This window comes from Podarcis erhardii, assembly GCF_964252035.2.
Source record: "Podarcis erhardii genome assembly, chromosome: 1".
NCBI classification, from domain to species: domain Eukaryota; kingdom Metazoa; phylum Chordata; class Lepidosauria; order Squamata; family Lacertidae; genus Podarcis; species Podarcis erhardii.
Window position 1 is genome coordinate 137,381,094 of NC_138497.1, and position 22,478 is coordinate 137,403,571.

A 22,478-nucleotide genomic window follows, 5' to 3' on the forward strand; every position below is an offset into this window, starting at 1 on the left:
CTATGATTCTATGATTCTATATATAACAATCCCAGTGGAATTAAACTACTGCTTATCTTTACATGGTTCCTGTTCTGGATATTTTTTTTAAGTTGATATACTATATGTCTTTGTATAGAGCAAGGAAATATAGCAAATAAAAATTTTAAAAGGCATGGTACCAAACCATTTTCCGTCCATTTATTTTATTTTACTTAATTATACAATTAGCAGAGAACCATTTGAACTGGAAAGCCTGGACACCTTCAGAAGGCTGAACAAAAGCTTTGCTTTATGGATTGATTGTGTTTCTGATTAGCAGCCACAAATACACACACACACACACCCTGCCCATCTGACTGGGTTGCCCCAACCTGAATACTAGCCTTTCTCCCCATGAACCCACTTGATCCCTTCAAGTTTAAACCCATGAATTGTGATGGGTCTGCAGTTTTGTGTAATGGCTTGGTACACTGTGGTGGCTTTCCCAGCTCTCTCCTGTCAGCTAGCCCCAACCAGGTTCTTAGAATTCCATAAATCTGCTCACTTGGCAGCTTATTATAACATGTTCATGTTGGGCACAGTCTAGTCAGACATAAGCACTCTTAAATCACTTTTACTTCAATGCTCTTTGCAATTAAAGCTGTAAGTTCTGTAAATAAATACATTCAAATCTTGTTGAACACATGCTTAACTTTCCTTTTGAAATTAACAGAAATTGTGGTTAATTTGGCAGGATCTTTCCCCAGGTGAACAGCAGAAGACCCATTAACAATAACAAAAACATACTTGGCTGCTATTTTATAGCTCTCCATTTCCTTCTTGAGATATTTGTTTTCCCTTTCCAAATGTTGATTGCAGGTGTATGCATCTGGAACAAATCCAATGTCTTTAGGTTCAAGTATACCTCTCTGCATTAGCTCATACCTGAAATTAAAATGAAAAGTGTTTCTTTTTCTCCCTCTCTTCTTGGCCCCAAGGATTAGAAAGATCCATGAGTGGAGTGCCCAGTTGTGGAATGATCAAAATAGAGTTTACTACTTGATGGGAAAGTTAAACACAGCAGGAGACCCATAGGTTAAAATACAATATACTTCCTCTTTCTAGAAAGCTATTACAATATTGTTGTCATTGCTTTAGAGGATTCAAGGGGAAAGGGAACACTTAGCAAGAAATGCATTAAAATTAAAACATGCCACAGTTTGGGGGTGTTCATTGAACCAATACTGTCATTAGAGTCTCAATGCCTCAGTGGCTCAAAGTTGTTGCTTTTTTATCAGCTTCTGTTGACCATACCTAAATGGAAATAGCTTCGTCACAGTTCACCATAGTCTAGTAACCTCCCTTTTAGTTTTATTGCAATGTGTTGTACATGAAGTTGCCTTGAAAAATGATACAGAAACTGCAGCTGGTCCAGAATAGGGCTTCTACTCAAGATGAAGAACTATCCCTTCTACCAACCAACAGGGTTGGGGCTGCCTTGTTAACCTGCCCTGTAACAAAGTAGAGCTGCTGTTTACCAGTTATTCCAGGTCATCCATGAAAACTATCATCCATGATTTAAGCTAGGATGGGCAGGCTGAACTGGCCTGTGTCACCAAGACCTGAGGAAATGAGCTGGGTGGAATTGATCTTTGTGGGTCTGGATAGCTTAGTTAGAGTGTTAGAGTCTGGTGCTGATAACACCAAGGTTGCAGGTTCAATCCCCATATGGGACAGCTGCATATTCCTGCATTGCAGGGGCTTGGACTAGAAGATCCTCAGGATCTGACCCAGCTTTCTCTGTCTATATTATCTAGTTCAGAATCAAAAATAGGTGGGAGGGTAAGGGAAGCAAAGGTGCTATTTTGCCTCACCAGGAGATCAGTTCACTCGGGTACTGGGCTTGAGTTTGTACCTTGTGTTGGACCAGAGAGACAGATCACAAATTCCATGGTGTTCCAATCATCCCACTGCCCAACAGTCTCCCTTCCTGAATTGGCTGATAGGCCCTCAAGAATGCTGTCCTGTGGGTTTTAAATAGCTATGTTAGGAGTGTCTGGGGTTGGGGCAGGTGGCCATTCTGATAACGATGGGGCTGTCACAAAAATCACTGTCCAACACATTTTGCATCTTGAGCCAATATTTTCAAGCCAATATTTTCAACCAAGTGGGAGGTTGTTGGTCTGGAATGAGGGGAGGGGCTCTGTAACCCTGTTGTCATGGTCAGACCACTTTTTAATGTTTTTTAAAAAGGCACACCATGCAAGACTGAACTAAACCCAACCATACAAAATACAGGGCAGGAGACACATTTTCCCCTTATACCACTGCTATGTAAAGACTCCTAAACTGGATCCTGAAACAGTTCACACATTCAAGTCTTTGAAACCTAGAAACAGAGAGGTTACTACAAGAGCTCTTAAAATGTCATTTTTTAATACTTATAAACTGAGAAATGAGCCCAAACTAACAAAATGAATTTCAATAGGGACAGATGCAAGGTGTTGCACTTAGGCAGGAAGAACCAGATGCACAAATATAAGATGGGGGACACCTGGCTTGCCAGTTGTACATGTGAAAAGGATCTAGGAGTCTTGGTGGATCACAGGCTTAACATGAGTCAATAGTGCGGTGCAGCAGGAAAAAACAAACAAAACCCTAATACTCTTCTCAGCTGCATTAACAGAAATATGCAGATCAAGGGAAGTCAATTTAAAAAGGATATTGAATGTGCAGAGGAGGGTAACCAAGATGATCAAGGGTCTGGAAACCAAGCCTTATGAGAAACAGTTGAAGAAGCTGGGTATATTCAGCCTGGAAAGGAGGAGGCTGAGAGATGTGATATACATCTTCAAATATAGTAAGGGTTGTCACATGGAAGAGTGAACAAGGTTGTTTTCTGCTGCTCTTGAGGGTAGGACTCAAAGCAATGGCTTCACGTTACAAGAAAGGAGATTCCAACTAAACCTCAGGAAGAACATTCTGACAGTAAGAGCTGTTCAACAGTGGAACAGACTCCCTCAGGAGGTTGTACGTAGACTCTCCATTGGAGGTTTTTAAGCAGTGGCCATCAGTCATGGATGCTTTGGTTGGGATTCCTGCATTGTGGGGGATTGGACTAGACCCTTGGGATTGCTTCCAACTTTATGATTCTATTCTATTCTATTATTCAGCTTTCAGAATGAAACAGTAACTTGCTCTTATACATGCTGTGCCTGACCTCCAGATCAAAGTATCAAAACTTCAATGACAGGAGATAAAAATTAATTAGATTCTGAAACTCCAGCACCCCCAGCACCCTTCAAAAGTCAGAACAGAACAAATACATAGTTAAAATACACTGAAAAACTTATAAGCATATTATTGGGCGGGGGGGGTTGCATGCTAACTATTTTGTGCAAAATTTTATTTGCTCTTGTTCTAGGCTTGTGTAAGCAGTTAGAAGCAGACAACAATTCTGGAAGTAATAACAGAGTCAGCCATTGTATTAAAAAAACACAGGGACAGAGCCAGAATTCATTCATCTTTTAAATGAAGCCAGCACCACTCTAATTTTGCCTTAAAGTAGGTAGTGGACAATTTGCACTGCTTTTGACCTTCTTAGAACCTCATCATGAAGACAGACACATCTCTACTGATTGTATCCAAATCAATGTATAAGAAAGGCATAAAAGCTGCATTAAATGGGAAAAAAATATTAAAGAAATATGTTAAAATAAACACAGCAGCAAGTCTAAAAGTTGAAATCATTTGAAAATAAGTGTGTTCACTTCCTGGTTGAAGCAGGATTTTAAGGCCTGTTAAGTTTCTTTAGGGAAGGTGGTGTAGCTCTGGCCACAGGATTTCATCTAAGTGAAAGGAAGCTGAGCTGGTGTACAAAGTGACTAAGAGCTATGAATCAGGAAGCTTCCAGTTTGAAACTAACTTCAAGAGGTGGCAAAGAGATATTTCTAGATTTGTCTGGCAGGGCAAAAAGCCCAGAATAAAATTTAAAATATTGACCGACGCTAAAGAAAGAGGGGGGTTTGCCCTGCCAGACATGAAGTTGTACTATGAATCAGCAGCATTCTGCTGGTTGAAAGACTGGCTACTTCTTGAGAACACTGACATTTTGGATTTGGAAGGGTTCAATAATGCTTTTGGGTGGCATGCATATCTGTGGTATGACAAGGTTAAAGTACACAAGGCTTTTAAAAACCATATTGTCAGGAAAGCACTGTTTAATGTATGGTTGAGATATAAAGACTTTCTGGAAAGTAAAACCCCAAGGTGGCTTTCACCTATGGAAGCGAAAGCTTTGAAAAAACTTAATATGGAGGCTAAATGGCCAAAATATTGGGAAATTTTGGAACAGGAAGGTGACAAATTGAAATTGCAGAGTTATGAGAAGCTTAAAGATAAGGTGCGAGACTGGCTACATTACTTTCAAATAAGACAGGCTTATAACCAGGATAAAAAAGTGGGTTTCCAGGTGGAAAAATCAAAGTTAGAGACTGAATTGTTAGAACCCAATGCTAAGATATTATCAAGAATGTACAATTTGCTGTTGAAATGGAATACTGAGGAAGAAATGGTAAAATCTGCTATGATAAAATGGGCACAAGATATAGGATATAACATTATGTTTGCTGACTGGGAGAAGTTGTGGACCACCGGGATTAAATTTACGGCATGTAATGCCTTAAGAGAGAATATTATGAAAATGATGTATAGGTGGTACATGACCCCAGTCAAGCTTGCAAAAATTTATCATTTGCCCGATAATAAATGTTGGAAATGTAAAGAAACTGAGGGTACATTCTTTCACCTTTGGTGGACTTCCCCAAGGATTAAGGCTTTCTGGGAGATGATATATAATGAACTAAAAAAGGTACTTAAGTACACCTTCCCTAAGAAACCAGAGGCCTTCCTCCTGGGCATAGTCGGCCAATTGGTGTTAAAGAAGGATAGAATCTGTTTTATGTATGCAACAGCAGCAGCAAGAATACTCATCGCAAAGCATTGGAAGACACAAGATCTACCCACTCTGGAAGAATGGCAGATGCAAGTAATGGAATATATGGAGATGGCGGAAATGACTGGCAGAATCCGAGACCAGGGAGAAGAGTTGGTGGAAGAAGACTGGAAGAAATTTAAAATTTACTTACAGAAATATTGTAAAATTTTTGAATGCTAATGGCATTGAAATGATTTGAAGGGGTTCTAGCAACAAGGCTAAAAATAAGATTGGATGGATAATTAGACAAATTAATTGGATATGAATTTGCTGAATAAATTTTTAACAGGGATACAAAAAAGGGAGATGTGAGGAAGTCAAGAAAATAAGTGAATCAAAGATGAGAAGTAAAAAGAGGGATTTTTGTTTTGTTTTTTCTTTTTAAATGTGTTTTTTCTTTTTTCCTTTTTTTTGAAACTATTTTTCTTTCTCATGTATTTTATAACTTTGTATTTTTGTGTACTTGTTTTTCTTTTTTTGTTTGTTGTCATCTTTAAAACTTAATAAAAAATATTTTTTTTAAAAAATGAAACTAACTTCTACCAAGCTCTCATGAGGTGGTCTTCTGTAAGCCACGCTCAGCCTCAGTCCTCCCCATCTGCAACATGGGGGATAGTACTGATTTTACCATACAAGGTTGTCACCAAGACAACAACTAGAAATACATGTGAAGAGCTATGGGATCTGGAAAGCAATATGTGAAATAGTTATGATGATTATGAAAAAGCTGACACTCAAAGCAACACATCTCCAGCAGAGTATGTGCAGAGAACCTGGTGGCTTGAGTATTCTCACTTGGTGCACAATTTCTGGAGAAGCAATAATACTGCATGGCAAACAGAAGCCCTTTCCAGGCTTCCACTCACTTAAAAATCAATATGCAAGCAGGGAAAATGAAGAAGAGCATGCTGAACTAGGTCCTGTCTCCATCTCTATCACCCATCATGAGTTGGAGGATGAACATTTGAGGCTCCTTGTGCAATTTAGACGGGTTCAAAACTGTGTGCCAAAGTTTAGAAGTTTCTCTCCAACCCATGGTGGGTGATGGGGATGACAACAGGGCACAGAGCTTAGCATGCTTAGCCACCATTCTTGTGCTGATTTTACATATTAGTAGAATAACTAAGAGGGCTTGAGTCTCATAAAACCTCTGACTTTCCCAGAAGGCCCTTACAAAGATTCCACCAAAGGTACAGTAATGTGCAAGGGACTCAGGCGGCAAGGGGTGGGGTGTAGTTTTAGGCTGCCCTTTGCACTGGGTTTCAAGCTGAAGCTGCAGAACACTTGTGATGATTTGATGAGTCCAACCTTTCCTGAAGACTGAATGCAAGGACTGAGGATCAGGAGACTGGGTAAAGGAACGGAAGAACCAGGACTATTATGGGTTGGGAGAGAAAAGCACAAAGTGGCAGCTGGGGAAAAAAATAAGGAAGTGTGGAGAATAAAACAGGGAAGAGGAACACCATGTATCTTGGAGGACAAGTGGAATATAAATGTAACAATAAAAAAGGAAGATTCCTTCATTTAGCACGTTCCTCAGCCTGTACCTATAGACTCTTGAATGCACTCCTCCCTCTCCTAACCCTTCTATTCCAGCCCTTCTCACAAATACAACATTTCTACACATAACACATAGCGTCATCTTGCAAATCTGGTGGCAGCGTGGGCGCCGCCTTCCCTGGGCTCTGCCCTGGCGACCTGCTCGGGAGCCTCCTGCCCCTTGGCTCCCTTGCAGCAGCAGCAGCAGCAGCCTCTGCCACCGAGGGGGAGTGTGTGGTGCCCCAGCCACTGCACCTCATGATGGAAACTTAGAGGGCGCTTGCCCAAAAAAAGCTCAACAATGCCAATCTGTTTTAGGGTTTTGTTGTCTTAAGTTTGGGTTCAAAAAATTGGGGTTGTCTTATACATGGGGGGAAATACAGGAAAATCGGGGGGGATTATTATATCCAGAAAAATATGGTACTTATACTGAGTAAGAGTCAGGTAAGAACAGCAGAAGGGGGCTATTGACCTCATTTGCTGCTTGTGGTGTCTGATGGGCACATTATTCATCACTGTGAGAAAGAGGTTGCTAGACTAGGTAGGCGCTTGGTCTGATTTAGAAGGGCTGTTCTTGCAGAGTTTATCAACCCTAAGGCATCATTCTTCAGATCTGATGTGACAGGAATTTTGACAATCCATAGAAATGGCTGCCCACCCACTCCTGGGGGTGGGCGCAGTTGTGGCCCATTGGAGTAGGCCCAAATCCTGGGTAAGCAACGCTGGGCAGGGTGGCCAGCAATTGGCTGGTGGACTTTTCTGTCAGCCAGGTATTTGAATTTGGGTCAGTCAGGCCAGGCTGGGTAGGCAGGGCTTGGGAGAAGACCGGAGTGGAGCAGGCTTTGCTTTGGTCCACCCCCAATCAACAGAAATGTAAAGCTCAACATTACAACACATAGGTAAATTTCCATGTATAGTCTTAAACGTCAAAATATAGATTTGTACAAATGACAAAAAACTGAATTTATGCAATATACCACTCATTTTATAACGAAAATATTCTAATTGGTTCATACTTTGGTTTTATTCTTCTATTAAAACAAACTGAAAGTTAAAAGATGAAACTTTTGTATAAAATTAGACACTCGAAATACTCAGAATTCTCAAGCTGTGAGATAAACACATTAATTACCTTGCCTAATTTAATTAAAGATTAATTCTTAAACAGGCTTTCATATCTAAGAGGTCATTTAATAAATGAGCTGAGCTCTTATAGGTGCAAATGAATCAACTTTCTCAGCATTAATTATTTTCTCATTTTGAATCCCATTAGAGTTTGATCACAGCATGGATCCGCTGTATATTAGCAAGAGAAAGATACTTGTACAAAGAAAAATGTGATAAATGTAATTTACTTTCAGTTATTAATGATGTTAATTAACAATGTAAATGCAATTTAAAAACATTCATAAAATACATGTTTAGGGCATCAGTTCACAAACCATTAAACATGATGCTTTAATACCATAAACACTAATCAAGAAATCACTTGTCTATGTGTGCACCCTCAGACTCAAAGTAGTCTATTAATTTACTTACTACATTTATATCCCACCTTTCCTCTGAAGTGCTCAAGGTGATGTACACAGTTTCCCCCCTCACCATTTTATCCTTGCAAAAACCCATTGAAGTACATTGGGCTGAATGACTATGACTACTAATCCAACATGAGCCAATTAGTTTCCTGGCTGAATGAGGATCTGAACCCTAGTCTCCCAGTTTCTTGTTCAACATTCTAAACATTATTAAAAGATAATAGTCTCATAGAAATACAGAGAAACAATAGAACTTTTGAAAAACAGAGTATTTCCCCCTCTGTAGAGGAAAAGGTTTGAATTAAAATAAAACATTTTTCTGCACTGGGGAGGGGGGAGAAAAATGTGTTTGGCCAGCCCTACTCTTAGGGGCTTTCAAAAGTGCATAGGCATGAGAATACAGGAGGGCAACTGCCCCTCTACATCAAGTAAATAAATAAAAATACTTAACTAACTGACCAATTGTGTCACAGATAACTCCCTTCTGCCCCCAAACATAAAGCCTGTCCCCCTAAAATAAATTCTGGATACACCCATGAGCATAGGGCCGGCTGCGCCACCAGGCTCTGTGGTTCCTAAGTACCTGGTAGTCAGTTCGCTGTCAAAATACCTTGTGTGGAACTATAGCCACCTCAACACCAAGGTGAACAATTATTGACATTGTCAAATAGCTCATGCATCGTAAGTCACAGATTAGCATATATGTGTCATTCTCAAAGACATAGGCCACAAAAATAGGTTTCAAAGTGTGGGGAAGTATGACTTTAAAAGCTAGGCGCAGGGAGAGCTGAGTAACATTTTCAGTGGTCAGGTGTCAAGCTCTATTGTCCCTTCCACCCAATGGCAAGCCAAAACTGAGTAACTTATGAAAAATAAGCAAAGAAGCATATATCTGCTTAATTAACATAATTACATTGATTTTAGAATTTAGATCATCCAGACACTTATTTGAGAACAGAGTATACAGTTCTGGGTCTTAACCACTTGGTTCAGGATGCAGAACAAATAGGGTGGAAACACTGAAAATTGGCTTGACATTTTAAAAATAATGTTATGGTCTTTGCACTTTAAAAATGTTTGTGTTTTACTTAGCAGTAAATGAAGTATGTGTGCAGGTCTAAAACTTGCACTCACATTGGGGAAAGGTCCTATTATGAAAAAATAAAGACAAAAATTAATACTTAAGGTTTCCAAAAGTTATAATTTGCCATAAAAACTCTCAACAAAAAGGCCTAGATGAGGCATAGGCAAACTCGGCCCTCCAGATGTTTTGGGACAACAACTCCCATCATCACTAGCTAATGGGAGTTGTAGTCCCAAAACATCTGGAGGGCCGAGTTTGCCAATGCCTGGCCTAGATGGTTTCCAGAAGGCTGAGCTCATTTGCGGGCTGTTGAACAAGAGAGGCTGAGCAGGAAAATCCTTGGTACAAATTGATGCATTCCCAAGGTGATTGTAGATTTGTTTTTTGCCTACTTCACACTGTTTTTTGCCTACTTCGCACTGACAGAATGCTAGATGGATTTCATCACTTTGGGCAGTTTAGGTGGGAGGTGGGGAGGAATAGTTTGCTGAAGCCTGGTGATGCCCCTTAGGCATCTTTCAGGTGATGAGTCGGCCCCAAGGCTCACCTTTCAGACTCTGCAGTTCAGAGGGTGAGATAGGGGCTTTCTTTGAGACCAAACCCCCTCATCCACCTAGGGCTCTGCAGCCCTGGAGGTGGGTGACAAGGAAAGGCCTCCCTTCCCACCTTCAGGATGTGGCCCAGGAATCTGGGCAGTCTAGGAAGCCCAATGGCTATATACAGTGAAGTTAGTTCCTGCCCCATAGTCATTCCCCTCTGCTGATTATAATTTAAGGTTTAAATAAAAGTGGCACAGTTCAACCTCATTTTACATGTCTGCCTCTTTATTTGCCTATCAGGATGCAAAATATGTCATACATATTTATTTCTGCAGGTTTGTAGCTGGAATACTTTTTTTAAAAAAAGGCATACCATTCAGTTTGAAAGCAGTCTAGTGTCCTGTTCATCCCCATTCTAATCAGGAAATTGCAAAGAAAGTCATCTACAACTTCTGGAGTTTCAGACAAGGAATGTTTAGCAATCTGACCTGGTCGCTGAGCCTAGAAATAAAATTCAAGAGCTACTGTTAGAAAGATAGCCTCCCTGTTTGCCTCATTATTGCTTTCAAGAAAGCACATTTCAATCACAGGCCAGTTGGATTCTTTATCACATAAATTACAGCACAAGACAACTATAGTAGTTTAATTATCATGGTCTGGCATATTAGAGAAACTTTATGGGAACGGTCAGGAATTTCTCTTGGTTTTGGTTCATGCCTCCTACATAATGAGCTCAACCAGCATAGTGGGATGATATACTACTGCTCAGTTGCTATGCAGCTTCTTTACACAGAAGGAAATCCCACTTATTGGTGTAATTTAGAATAATGAGTGAAATTGCACTAACTTCTTGGTCCATGTCTTGAGTTGCCCGACCTCCACATCTGGATTCTGCTTACCTGGATACAGCTGTACTGGGCTTTAGAAGCAGCCTAATGCCAGAAGGCCTAAAGTATTACTCATCCACCCTCCCGTTCTCTAAGGAATGTGCGTAAGTGCAATGGTGGGTATAAAGCAAAGGCTGCATTCACCAGCATTAGTTAAGTGTGCTGGTATCAGCAGTGAAGCTGAAGGTTACATGCTATATGGTGACAGTACAGCATGGTGAGCTAACACTGGATGAGTCTGCTGGAGCTTTGCATACTCTGCTGATCACACTGACTGACGTGTGATGAAGAATCAACAACAGATGGTTGGCCCAGTGTAACAGATTATGGGCCAACTGACTTCACAAGTCTAACACCACTGAGTTCCAAGTGTTTCTGCACAGGACTATATCCTTAAAGTAATAACTAACCCGAATCGAGTTCCAACAACATATAACTAGTTTCATTCAACAACTAGGGGCTCTGGGTGGGGTATTTATTGTTATAGCCACATCAAAACACGCATCCAACCACTTTGTTGAAGCCCAAATGAGCACCATGTTAGCCAGCTACACATGACTGACCCTGTTTCCATAAGAAGACAGACACGTCTTTGAGTTGTAAAGTTATGAAAAAACAATTCCAAACTGAACCTGAAAATAATAGTCAAGACACTGGTTCAATTGCCATTAAGTATTATTTACTTATTTGTTTGTTTATTGTAAATAATAATATACCACCTTTCTGGGTAAAACCTTCCCAAACGTATTTCAAGCAAACTAAGAACATTTGGATCACCAAAAATTTATACTATCCTATGATATATTAATTTATCTAGCCTTTGCTTTCATTTTCAGTCATCCCTGGTCCAGCAGTCTTGATCTTTACCCACTGACTATGTTTGCATGTAATGTTAAGCTATGGTTAGCTTTGCATGCAGAAGCTGCAGTGAGCCCAAGCAAAGCAGTGCACTCATGCACTCCTCCCTTCTCCTTCCATGGAGTTGTAAGGAGGGCCAGTTTCACTTTTAAAATGTTGATTTGTTCTGTTTTTACATATGAGGAAACCTGGATTACAATAAACTCCAGAAAGTTTCAAAACAAGAAAACACAGTGGCTAAAACAAAATAAAGGGAAATACAAAGTTGCCCTTGGGGAAAAGGAAGGTTTACAGAATTACCAAATCCAAATACAGCATGCATCTACACAGTTACATCCCATAATGAACTGCAATAAACTCCTCGTCATTAATTGTAATAATTAACTGTGCAGTAAACAATTACTCCAATAGCTCGGAAATTGATAAAATACTTCTGCTTTTCAGGGTTTATGACTACAACAGAGAGCTTGGTTGTGCACACACAGCATGGCTTTTGGCCTTTTTCTTCCTGTTCTTCTGCACTACTCTTCAAGCCACTACTTTTAAATTCCATGAAGTTTCAAAAGAAGTATGTGTGCCCTCTGAAAGGAATTGGGGCCTATGTTGCAAAAGTAAAAATAGAATCAGTTGAAAGGAAAAGGGAGCTTAAGGATCACTTAACACCTTCATTGAGATGAGACTTGAGTATTATCCCTGTTGGCTCATTTTTATCTGCTCCTTTTAAATATATATAATTACACATGCACACAACTCACAGATTCTATATAATTTATGTCCTAGATCAAAAGAAACACTTTCAGGTTGCATGTGCTCCCTTCCTTTAATAGCATCTCTGCTGAAACTTAGGGCACTTTCAGAAACAGTTGCAGTAAAGCATAGAGGTCTGACATGCAAAGGAATGTATTTCCACTGGGAATGTTAAATGGCTTTAGCCTGCCTTAAGAAAGTGTTTTGAAACTGTCCAATAACATGTAAATTGGATGACAGCTGCACTGGATTTATTCCCACTAGATGCCCATTATTTTCATTGCAACCAGATGATAAGTCACCATATCTGAATATGAAATATAGAAAATACCAAGTTTATTTCAGCTTTCATTATGGACACTATTGTAAAATTTGAAAATGGGGGTGCAGTTAAACTACTTAGTTTGGTTCAGTTTTGCCACTTAGATGTAACATAATGTCACCCTTTTCAGTCTGGAAGTTCTCTGCTCTCTCTCACATTAGTCTTGAATAATAATGCATTTGCTGTAACAGTCTGTTAACCACCACACTCACATGCATATTACATTAATAACTGTAAAGTCATATGAATCAATGTAGTCACATATTTACCATAATTTGGGCATCAACAGCCTGTTCCTGTATTGTGTATAAAGCCTTTGCCAGATCTTCATCACCATCTTGCAGGCTAAATTCATCATCGGCTGGTACCTAAGACAGAATTATAAATACATATACAATGAGCACATCCAATGAGTTGAGGGAAACTGTTTCAATCCCCAAGATTATATAATCTATTTGCCACAATTCAGCAATGGAATGGCTTTTTGTATATGTCAGATCCCTGCTTCAGGGCTGTATTTAACTAAATCATACTCACAATAGTCCCACTGAAATGAATGTGCACGACTAACTAAAGATCATAATTTCAGTGAGTCTACTCTGAGTATGACTTAGACTTATTTCATTTTTATTGTTGTTGTTGTTTACTTGTTTAGTCGTGTCTCTACCTAAATAAGGGTCTTAGGTGATAGAACTAGGAATTTCTGAAACCCCAGCGGAGGTATTGCTAGACAGCATAGGCCAGAGATCAGATTCAGTATAAGATTATCTCCTTATATCTTAATACCCCCTAACTAATATACCTTCTTTATTCATTTTCATCAGGGGACCCAATCTGCATAAGTATTTATGGGATGGGGAAGCTATAAGGTCCATCTATTTAAATGAGCTGAGAACTCCATATTCAAATGCAATATATACACAATATTCTAGATCAGGACACTTGGTTGCCAGTTTAATGGGGTACTATGTTTACTGTTTCTGTCAATTAAAGACTGCCAATTTTGTACAGGCAAACTTGGTAAATGCACAAAAATGCCTGTAATGTTTTCCTTTGCATGAGAATACAACTTCTCCTCATACGTTGCTTTGGATCAAAGTCTACATGAAATTAGCGTTCTAGAAATGTGTACCAAATCATGGGATATTAAAAGTGAGAGCACACTATAGACCATAGTTTTACCCGAAGTTCAGAAGTCACTGAGCATATTTATCTGTGGCAACAGTAGGATTCGGTTCATATCAGAGTCCTGTCCCTGAGCAATTTTACACGGATGTTTTTACTATTCAGCAGGAATAAATGGAAAAACTATAAACAGGATGTTTCTTATTATTTTCATGGACACGTAAGTATAAAAGTGCATGCACTGTTTTCAGTGTGAGAATGCCTATAAATTACTTGGGATAAACAGAATCAATGGTACATTACAAATTATGTGCACTTGCATACATAAATGTAGGCTTGCAACTATGAAAATATAAGTTGAACATTCAGGCACCAAGTGGCCAGCACTATCCCAGAATGGATTACAGAATCACAGAATCACAGAATCCTAGAGTTGGAAGAGACCACAAGGGCCATCGAGTCCAACCCCCTGACAAGCAGGAAACACCATCAGAGCACTCCTGACATATGGTTGTCAAGCCTCTGCTTAAAGACCTCCAAAGAAGGAGACTCCACCACACTCCTTGGCAGCAAATTCCACTGTCGAACAGCTCTTACTGTCAGGAAGTTCTTCCTAATGTTTAGGTGGAATCTTCTTTCCTGCAGTTTGGATCCATTGCTCCGTGTCCGCTTCTCTGGAGCAGCAGAAAACAACCTTACTCCCTCCTCTGTGTGACATCCTTTTATATATTTGAACATGGCTATCATATCACCCCTTAACCTCCTCTTCTCCAGGCTAAACATGCCCAGCTCCCTTAGCCGTTCTTCATAAGGCATCGTTTCCAGGCCTTTGACCATTTTGGTTGCCCTCCTCTGGACACGTTCCAGTTTGTCAGTGTCCTTCTTGAACTGTGGTGCCCAGAACTGGACACAGTACTCCAGGTGAGGTCTGACCAGAGCAGAATACAGTGGCACTATTACTTCCCTTGATCTAGATGCAATACTCCTATTGATGCAGCCCACAATTGCATTGGCTTTTTTAGCTGCCGCGTCACACTGTTGGCTCATGCCAAGTTTGTGGTCAACCAAGACTCCAAGATCCTTTTCACATTTACTGCTCTCAAGCCAGGTGTCACCCATCTTGTATTTGTGCCTCTCATTTTTTTTGCCCAAGTGCAATACTTTACATTTCTCCCTATTAAAATTCATCTTGTTTGTTTTGGCCCAGTTCTCTAATCTGTCAAGGTCATTTTGAAGTGTGATCCTGTCCTCTGGGGTGTTAGCCACCGGATGCATTTAACTGATTTTAAATTAAGATAGTACTAATTAACAAAGTTCTGCTTAAAGTCACCAGCTTTTCATTGATACAACATACTATTTTTTTCAGGCACCAACTGTGCAAGAATAAGATTAAAAACATTCAGATATTTTCTATCCTAAATCAGGCCAATTCTATTTCCAGATTATTTACAAACTTACTTAATGTTTGACTGTATTATTTACATTTACACGCATGGAATGGGGATTGTTCGTTATATGTCTTTTTAGAAACCACAATACAAAGTTAAGGAGAAAAAAGAATTGCAAAAGAATAAAATAAAACCAGGCACAGCACTTGTGAAAAATTACGCCAGGCATTGTTTTCTCCTCTCTCCACATCAGTATTCAGTGAACAAAAAACCAAACCAAACCTTTACAGGATCAGAAGATCAGTTCAGTCTACACTTTTATCACATTTTGTCCTAGTCAGATCTACTGAGTTTAGGGTTTAAGTAAATTACATCTGGGCAAGAGGGAGGGCAGGATAGAGGATAATGAAGATACACAGTGCACAGAGACCTTCTAATCTGCGTGGGCACAAAAGATGTGTGTGAAAATAGGGATCCATAGAATCCCATGTCAATATCCCTCTTGTAAGTAGGTTTGAAGTTCATATTGTGACATTGGTTTCATAATTTTTGACCTGGCAATATATCATGAATAATGATGATGTTGAAGCTGAAGTGTGTGTGTGTGTGTGTGTGAGCGCACTATGCAACAATCAGAATGTGAGAAAAACAGTGAAACCAGCCAATGCTTCTCTCAATTCCTGCAGCCGGCTCAGCTCTCCGCTGCCTCATGCAGGGGGCAGTGAATCACAAGAACAGGCACTGGCAAAAATCAAGATGTGGGATAAACCATGAAGCCAGCCAATGCCTCTACATAGCTCCATCCTTATTTCAGACATTGTGATATATCGGTATATCGCGATGTTTAGCTGGTGATATAGCACAGTGTTGAAAACCAGATATCACCCTAGTTCTGGGATAGACCTTGCCCTTCATTTATAAATAAAAAAGCATGTAAGACTATTTTTTGTGGCTAACGATAAAATAAATTGTATTTCTCTGTCACTTATCAATATCACAATTTGTACTTAAAAATAAAATAGGTTGCAATTTTTGTGTTAACGTCTCTTACCTCTTCATATTGGTAGTCATCTTCAGAGCTTTCTGCTACTGAAACCTCTAAATGTTAAGTTAAGTATAAAACAGTAAACAGTATTTACTGAGCAACACATACTCTGCAATTCTTGGGATAAGCAAATTCTATTCAGAGCTGTCAGTTTGCGGCATGACTGCCTACACACACAACAGTGAAAGCCACTATACATCTGGCAACAAAATTTAGCACTCAAACATTTATGAACACCATTTAGTGAATATTTGCTTTGCTTTGCTTCAGGAATTCAGGTTGCTATTTTCTCCAGGGATGCTGGAACAGATTCTAATCTCAGCTTGACTGTGTTACAAACTCCCAAGAGTTATCACATCTTCCAATAAATATCTGTATTTATTCATAAAGTACCTGTCCATTCAATTATCATTTCTAATTTCATTGCTGGGAGGGGGGTTGTCATTTTTGAGCTTGCCAAAAATATGCTTCTGTTATGAGATATAAATATTGTTCACTAGGATTAGGACTGTATTTTTTTAATACTTCTACAGGAAATGCTAATTCACTGATGCTGTGATGTGAAGCACTGTGTCAAGAGGATGAGGGTGAAAAGACTTCACAAGGGCACTATTTTCCACCTTGGTGTTTCTGGTGTTAAAACTTCTTAATGATCTGCACAGTGCACAATTGCCACAGAAGTCTGCTATCTGTTGCCCCAGCACCAAACAAGTCATCCTGATTGGGTGTTTTAAAAGCATACTTGTGGCCCTTTTTACTGGATGGTGAAAGAGGGCCTTTAAAAAGTGTTCACAATGCCTGGCAGAAGCCAGAAGGTGGGTAGCAGCTCTTTGTATCATGCTATTCCTTTGTATCAGCAGACTCCCACCTACAAGCTCCTCTGTCAGGTTTACTGCAACCCACAAGATGCAAAAGGGGGCTAATATCTCTGGACAAAGCTGTAGGGTCCCTATAACTACCCTGGCAACCATGGGTATAACCAGAATTTATGCGGGGTGGGTGGGCAGGCGGGGGGGGGGGGTACACCCACCAGTCATCATCCTGTGTCTGGCTCTGTCTAGCAGATTAGGAATGAAATGTCTCAACAACAGTTGTTTTAAATTAATTTCTTACGGCAGTTGTTTGAAATTACTTTTCTTTTGCTCAGAAAAATCTGTCAAAATCTTCAGTCATTTGAAAATTAGGAAGTCAAATAAAAAATAACATCAGGGAGTACCTTTCATGCAGTTAATGATTATATTTTACAAAATTACAATGAACACATATATTTCATTTTATTTTTAAAAAATCTAAACTACAACAAGTTTTCTTGGCTTTGCTGAAAACCTTTTCAGCACTTCCTTCTCAAATTTCTCCTTTTTTCTGATGCAGTTTTTCTGTGCACACTCAGTAGGCATATCCCATTGAGACGCTCCTGCCACTGTCGACCTTAGCCAGGTCTTTGCTCTCTGTAAGATACTGAATGATCACTCTACAGTACAAGTGGTGCATGACTGAGCAAGAGAGATCAGAGCCTTTTTGTAGTAGGGTAAAAGATTTCTGCCTCTTTTACTAGGACTGCTCTTTGCTGAGTTTCTTCTCCTTCCACATGGTGTCCCAGAGTTCAGCTTCAGTCGAAGTCTTGCAACTAATAAGAACTGCTTGGCTTCTATGTTGAGGGGTCATCTCCAGCATGATACAGGGTTGTAGGGCCAAAAGTGAAAAAGCAGGTGAGAAATGATGCTCTAACAAAGACACTAAAGTGTCCAGGTAATGAGTTATAAATAGCCTGGGGAAAACTTCCAGGTGACAGGCCTTGCAGGTACACACTCTCAGGAGAAAATCATGGAAACTATGAGAAGCTTCCAGAACCGAGCTACCTGCAACATGATTGGTCAGTTTGCAGAAGCCACACCTATCACTCAGTCAGGTTGCCAGTTGTGTTGGCAGAATGCATCACAACATCATCCAAGTGACCTCAGTGAACATTTCAATTTCCAATATTCTGATTATTTCTACTTTTAGTTAAGTATTTTTATTTATTTACTTTATGGGGGAGCAGCTGAACCCCCCCCCTCGCTACATCCACGCTGGCAACCAAATAATGTATTCCAAAATATCAGTGGTTCATTCACGTGCTCATCTTCCAATGTGATACATGCCATCATCTGCCAACAATTCCCTTCTGAACACTACACAGAACAGGCTTGTCCCTACACAAAACAAAAAACAGGCACTAATCTGACATCACAGGTGGCAATATGAAAAAATGTTCCTTTGTTCCTTAAACAAAGGAACTTCAAGGGGAGATTTGCAAAGGAACCACAATTCATAGAATCATACAGTTGGAATGGACCCGAGGGTCATCTAGTCCAACCCCCCACGATGCAATTCATCAAGTGATTTCATGCTCTCATTTGTGAAATTAATTGAGACAAAAGATTTCTGTCATGTGTCAATTGGCTCACCAATGCCTGGGCATCTGTATCAACAATAACTGGGGTTGTTTTTTTTGGTTTTTTTGGTTTTGTGGACAGCCATTATTAACCGATACTCTCTGTACTTTACTGCATTTAATTTCCTTCTGACCTCACTGTTTATACCACCACCTGCCCCATTACGCATGCTTGGATAGATATGCATACAGCTCCGGATAACATTTCATGCAATTGATGAAGTGGACTGCAGTCCACAAAAGCTAAAGCCTTAAGGTGCCTCAAAACTCTTCGTAATAAGAAGCTACCAAATGAGTCAAAGCCTTCCTCATTTTTGGTGAGCAGAGTTGGACAACAAGAGGCAGTCTGTGCTGTTGACTCTTTCAGTAGTCTGTAGTAAGAAGACAATAGGAGAGGCACAAGTTTTACTGGGGCCAGGGAGGAGATGCAATATGGTACAAATAACATTATCTAAAGTAAGTTATAGTACCATTCACTGCCCTCCCCCTTTTGAAATGTCTATTAAATGTTATTAGAAGATGCTGCAATGCTGACAAATATGTCACAACACCAAATCCACCCAATATTTCAAATAAGAGCAGCTGAAGAAAAAGCTTTATGATTTAGGGCACTTCAAACCAGAAAGCATTCTGTACATTTTTATAAGGGCATGGGACTTGGCAGATCCTTTAAGCTACTTCATTGTAGACTCACTGTGGAGACTACACATTTAAGGCAAGAAAAAGACACTTTGTAGGGGTGCTAGATAGCAGGGAGTGGGAACCTCAGGGTCTGGAGCAAAATGTGACCCTCCAGGACTATCTGGCCCTCCAGACTCTCAAGTCACACAGCCTCCTGGGCCAGATCCCTCACTAGACCTGCTTTGCACTCTTATTGAGTGTTTTTGCCTGGCTGGAATGTGTCCTTAGAATCGCCAGATCTCCGAAGTCTCAGATCCCAACAGCCACAGCATGGAGGCACAAGCCTGGGACTCAATGAAGCAGTGGCAGAGCAAGGTTGCACTTCAAAATTTCACACCTCTCCTTCTAACTGATATCCAGTGTCACATTACTGATCTCTTTTCAATTTGTTTTGACATATATTTATGTACCTGCCTTGGTGTCTGCTTGAGTCACAAGCTCTTTCAGAGAGAGAGAGAGAGAGAGAGAGAGAGAGAGAGAGAGAGAAATATTGTACTGGAGGAACAAGATGGAAAAGGTGGTGATGATTTAAACATTACTTTGGGGTAAGCTGGGTCCTATTAAAATAAAAGCCCACCGTACAAACCTATGCAGGGACCTGGATGGTGCTGTGGTCTAGACCACCAAGCTTCTTGGGCTTGCTATTCGTAAGGTCAGCAATTTGAATCTGAGCAATGGGATGAGCTCCCATTGCTTTGTCCCAGCTTCTGTCAACCTAGCAGTTTGAAAGCATACCAGCTAGAGTAGATAAATACCGTACTTTCCCGTTTATAAGATGCCCCTTTGTATATTTTAAGAAAAGGAGGGGAGATGGCCCAAAGTTGTTGAGCCTCTCCCCCCATGCAGCTGTGGGCAGGAAACACTCCCTAGCCTAGATCGTTTCCCACACGCGGCGGCATCGGGTGAATTTGCACTCCCTCTAGCCATCAGATTTGCAGGAGCACAACCTCCCCTGATGCCGCCATGCATGGGAAACGATCCAGGGAGTGCTTCCCACGCACAGTGGCACTGGGTGGATTTGCGCTCCCATCAGAGAGCTGGCCAGCGGTGTGCAGCTTCTCCCCACCACGCAGCTGCGGGCAGGAAACACCTTCCAGATCGCTCCCTGCTTGCTGTGGCATCGGGGGAAGCCGTGCTCCCACCAACTGAATGGCTGGCAGCACGCCGCTTCTCCCTGCCATGCCACTATCCGTGTATTGGACAACCCCAGTTTTTTGACATGGTTTTTGAGACAAAAATCCTCATCCAATACACGTAAAAATATAGTAGGTCCTGCTATGGCGGGAAGGTAAGCAGCATTTCCAGGCACTTTGGCTTCTGTCACGGTGTCCCATTGTGCCAGAAGTGGTTTAGTCATGCTGGCCACATGACCCAGAAAAGCTGTCTGTGGACAAACACTGGCTCCCTCAGCCTGAAAGAGATGAGCACTGCACCCCATAGTCAAATTTGATTGGACTCAACTGTCTAGGGGTCCTTTACCTTTACCTTACAAACCAATGCACACCTACTTAATAGTTAGTTCTGGGGACTGAGTTGCAAGGTTGCAACCCAGTGCCTATTTTTCTGGGATCAGCCCCCTCCCACTAAACCCACAAAAACCTTTCTATCATGCAAAAGGTCCAGCTGCAAAATTTCAAGGAGACCTTTGCCCCAACTCAGCTCCTCTTGGGAAAAGCAATCCTAAGAAGACTGAAGGAGGGTTCAGGAAGATAAAAGGTGCTTTAAAAAATTACAACATCACCTTATTATTCTTTATTAAATTTGTTAGTCGCTTTATCTTGCCAAAGGCAACCCAAAGCAATTTACGAACAAACAAAACAAAACAAAAGGGGTTTGCTCCCAGGGCCTTCAGAAAGCAGGATTTAAGAGAAATGTATTTTCTTACATCACTTGTTGCTGTTACAACTATGCAAATTAATGACAGGGATCATCACATTTATGGGGAAATAGAAGTATGAACCCAGATGCGGGGGGGAGGGGGTCCCAAACGGAATAAAAGTGCCGAAGGGACTTAAAGCACAAACTTTTCCACCTACAAGGACTTGCTTTGAGTTAATCTATATTTGTTTGCTCAAACCTGCTTAAATAAAAGCAGTAAGAACTTTCCCCCCGAATATAGACGCCTACACCCATATTGATCCCTGTGCCCCTATTTATAGATAGAAAGATAGGGACGTGGGGGGCGCTGTGGGTTAAACCACAGAGCCTAGGACTTGCCAATCGGAAGGTCAGCGGTCTGAATCCCCACAACGGGGTGAGCTCCTGTTGCTCGGTCCCTGCTCCTGCCCACCTAGCAGTTCGAAAGCATGCCAAAAAGTGCAAGTAGATCAATAGGTACCACTCCGGCGGGAAGGTGAACGGCACTTCCATGCGCTGCTCTGGTTTTGCCAGAAGCGGCTTAGTCCTGCGGGCCACATGATCTGGAAACCTGCCTGTGGACAAGCCAGATGAGCGCCCCAACCCCAGAGTTGCCTTTGACTGGACATAACCGCCCAGGGGTCCTTTACCTAGATTATGGGATGCATTACAGGGTGGACAGGTGACCAAGGATAGGCGACAGATAGATGCTAGACAGGTGGAAAGCGATAGATAAGGACAGCAGGACGCTTCTAAAGAGCGGCGCTCTCAGCGGAGGCGTCTCCCCCTCGCTCGGCCCAAGGATACGCTGCAGGCAGAAGGTGCCCTCCGTCGTCGTCACCGTCGCCGCCTCCTCCAGGGCCGCCAGGGCCGCCATGGCCGCCGCCGCCGCCGCCGCCGCCTCAGCCCGTCCCGCCGACCAGGCCGCAAGCGCGCGCGCGTCGCTCCGTTGCCCAGGCGACCCGAAGCCCCGCCCCCCTTCCCAGCGCGCCTCGACACCCCGCCACGCGCGGCTCGCAGGCGCAGGGTAAACCGCGCCCGTGCGTTGGCCGGCTAACGTGGGAATTCACGCGTCACACCCGTGTCCTGACGGTGAAAGCCGTACTGCACTGTATCCTTTATCTGGCTCAGAAGGTTTATTCACCGCTCGACTGTAGAAACAGAAGAAGAAGAAGAAGAAGAAGAAGCAACCCACCCCTCAAAGCACTTAACGAAAGAAAGGTTAGAAAACCGAGGCGCAATCCACAGCCCTGTCTTGAACACGTGCAAAAGTCAGAATACGAAAAGGGATGGAAAGTCACCTCAGCTTTCTAAAGCCCTGCTCCGTGGGCAAAGAGACGATTAGAAAGGCAGCCCAAGGGGTCCTTCCGAAGCAGCTGATGAAGCCCATCGAAGAGCGCGATCCAGCTCGGACGTCTCCCCCTGAACCGGGTGATCCCGTGCCGGGTTTACGGATAAGCTAAACAAGCTGCAGCTTAGG

At 41.6% G+C, this 22,478-nt stretch overlaps 1 protein-coding gene across 2 annotated transcripts in view; it reads right to left on the minus strand.

Annotated features, from left to right (window-relative positions):
* The window catches only part of SPAG16 (sperm associated antigen 16), a 444,848-nt gene extending 422,955 nt beyond the window's left edge, over window positions 1-21,893 (minus strand). For both annotated transcript variants that reach the window (XM_081878176.1, XM_081878175.1), the window contains exons 1-5: window positions 21,806-21,893; window positions 16,033-16,079; window positions 12,738-12,836; window positions 10,028-10,155; window positions 769-906 (exon numbers count right to left, since the gene is read on the minus strand). In XM_081878176.1, coding sequence (XP_081734302.1) covers window positions 769-906; window positions 10,028-10,155; window positions 12,738-12,836; window positions 16,033-16,079; window positions 21,806-21,875 — 482 coding nt within the window. In that variant the 5' untranslated portion in view covers window positions 21,876-21,893. The remainder of the gene's footprint in view (window positions 1-768; window positions 907-10,027; window positions 10,156-12,737; window positions 12,837-16,032; window positions 16,080-21,805) is intronic.
* Between the last annotated feature and the right edge of the window lie 585 nt (window positions 21,894-22,478).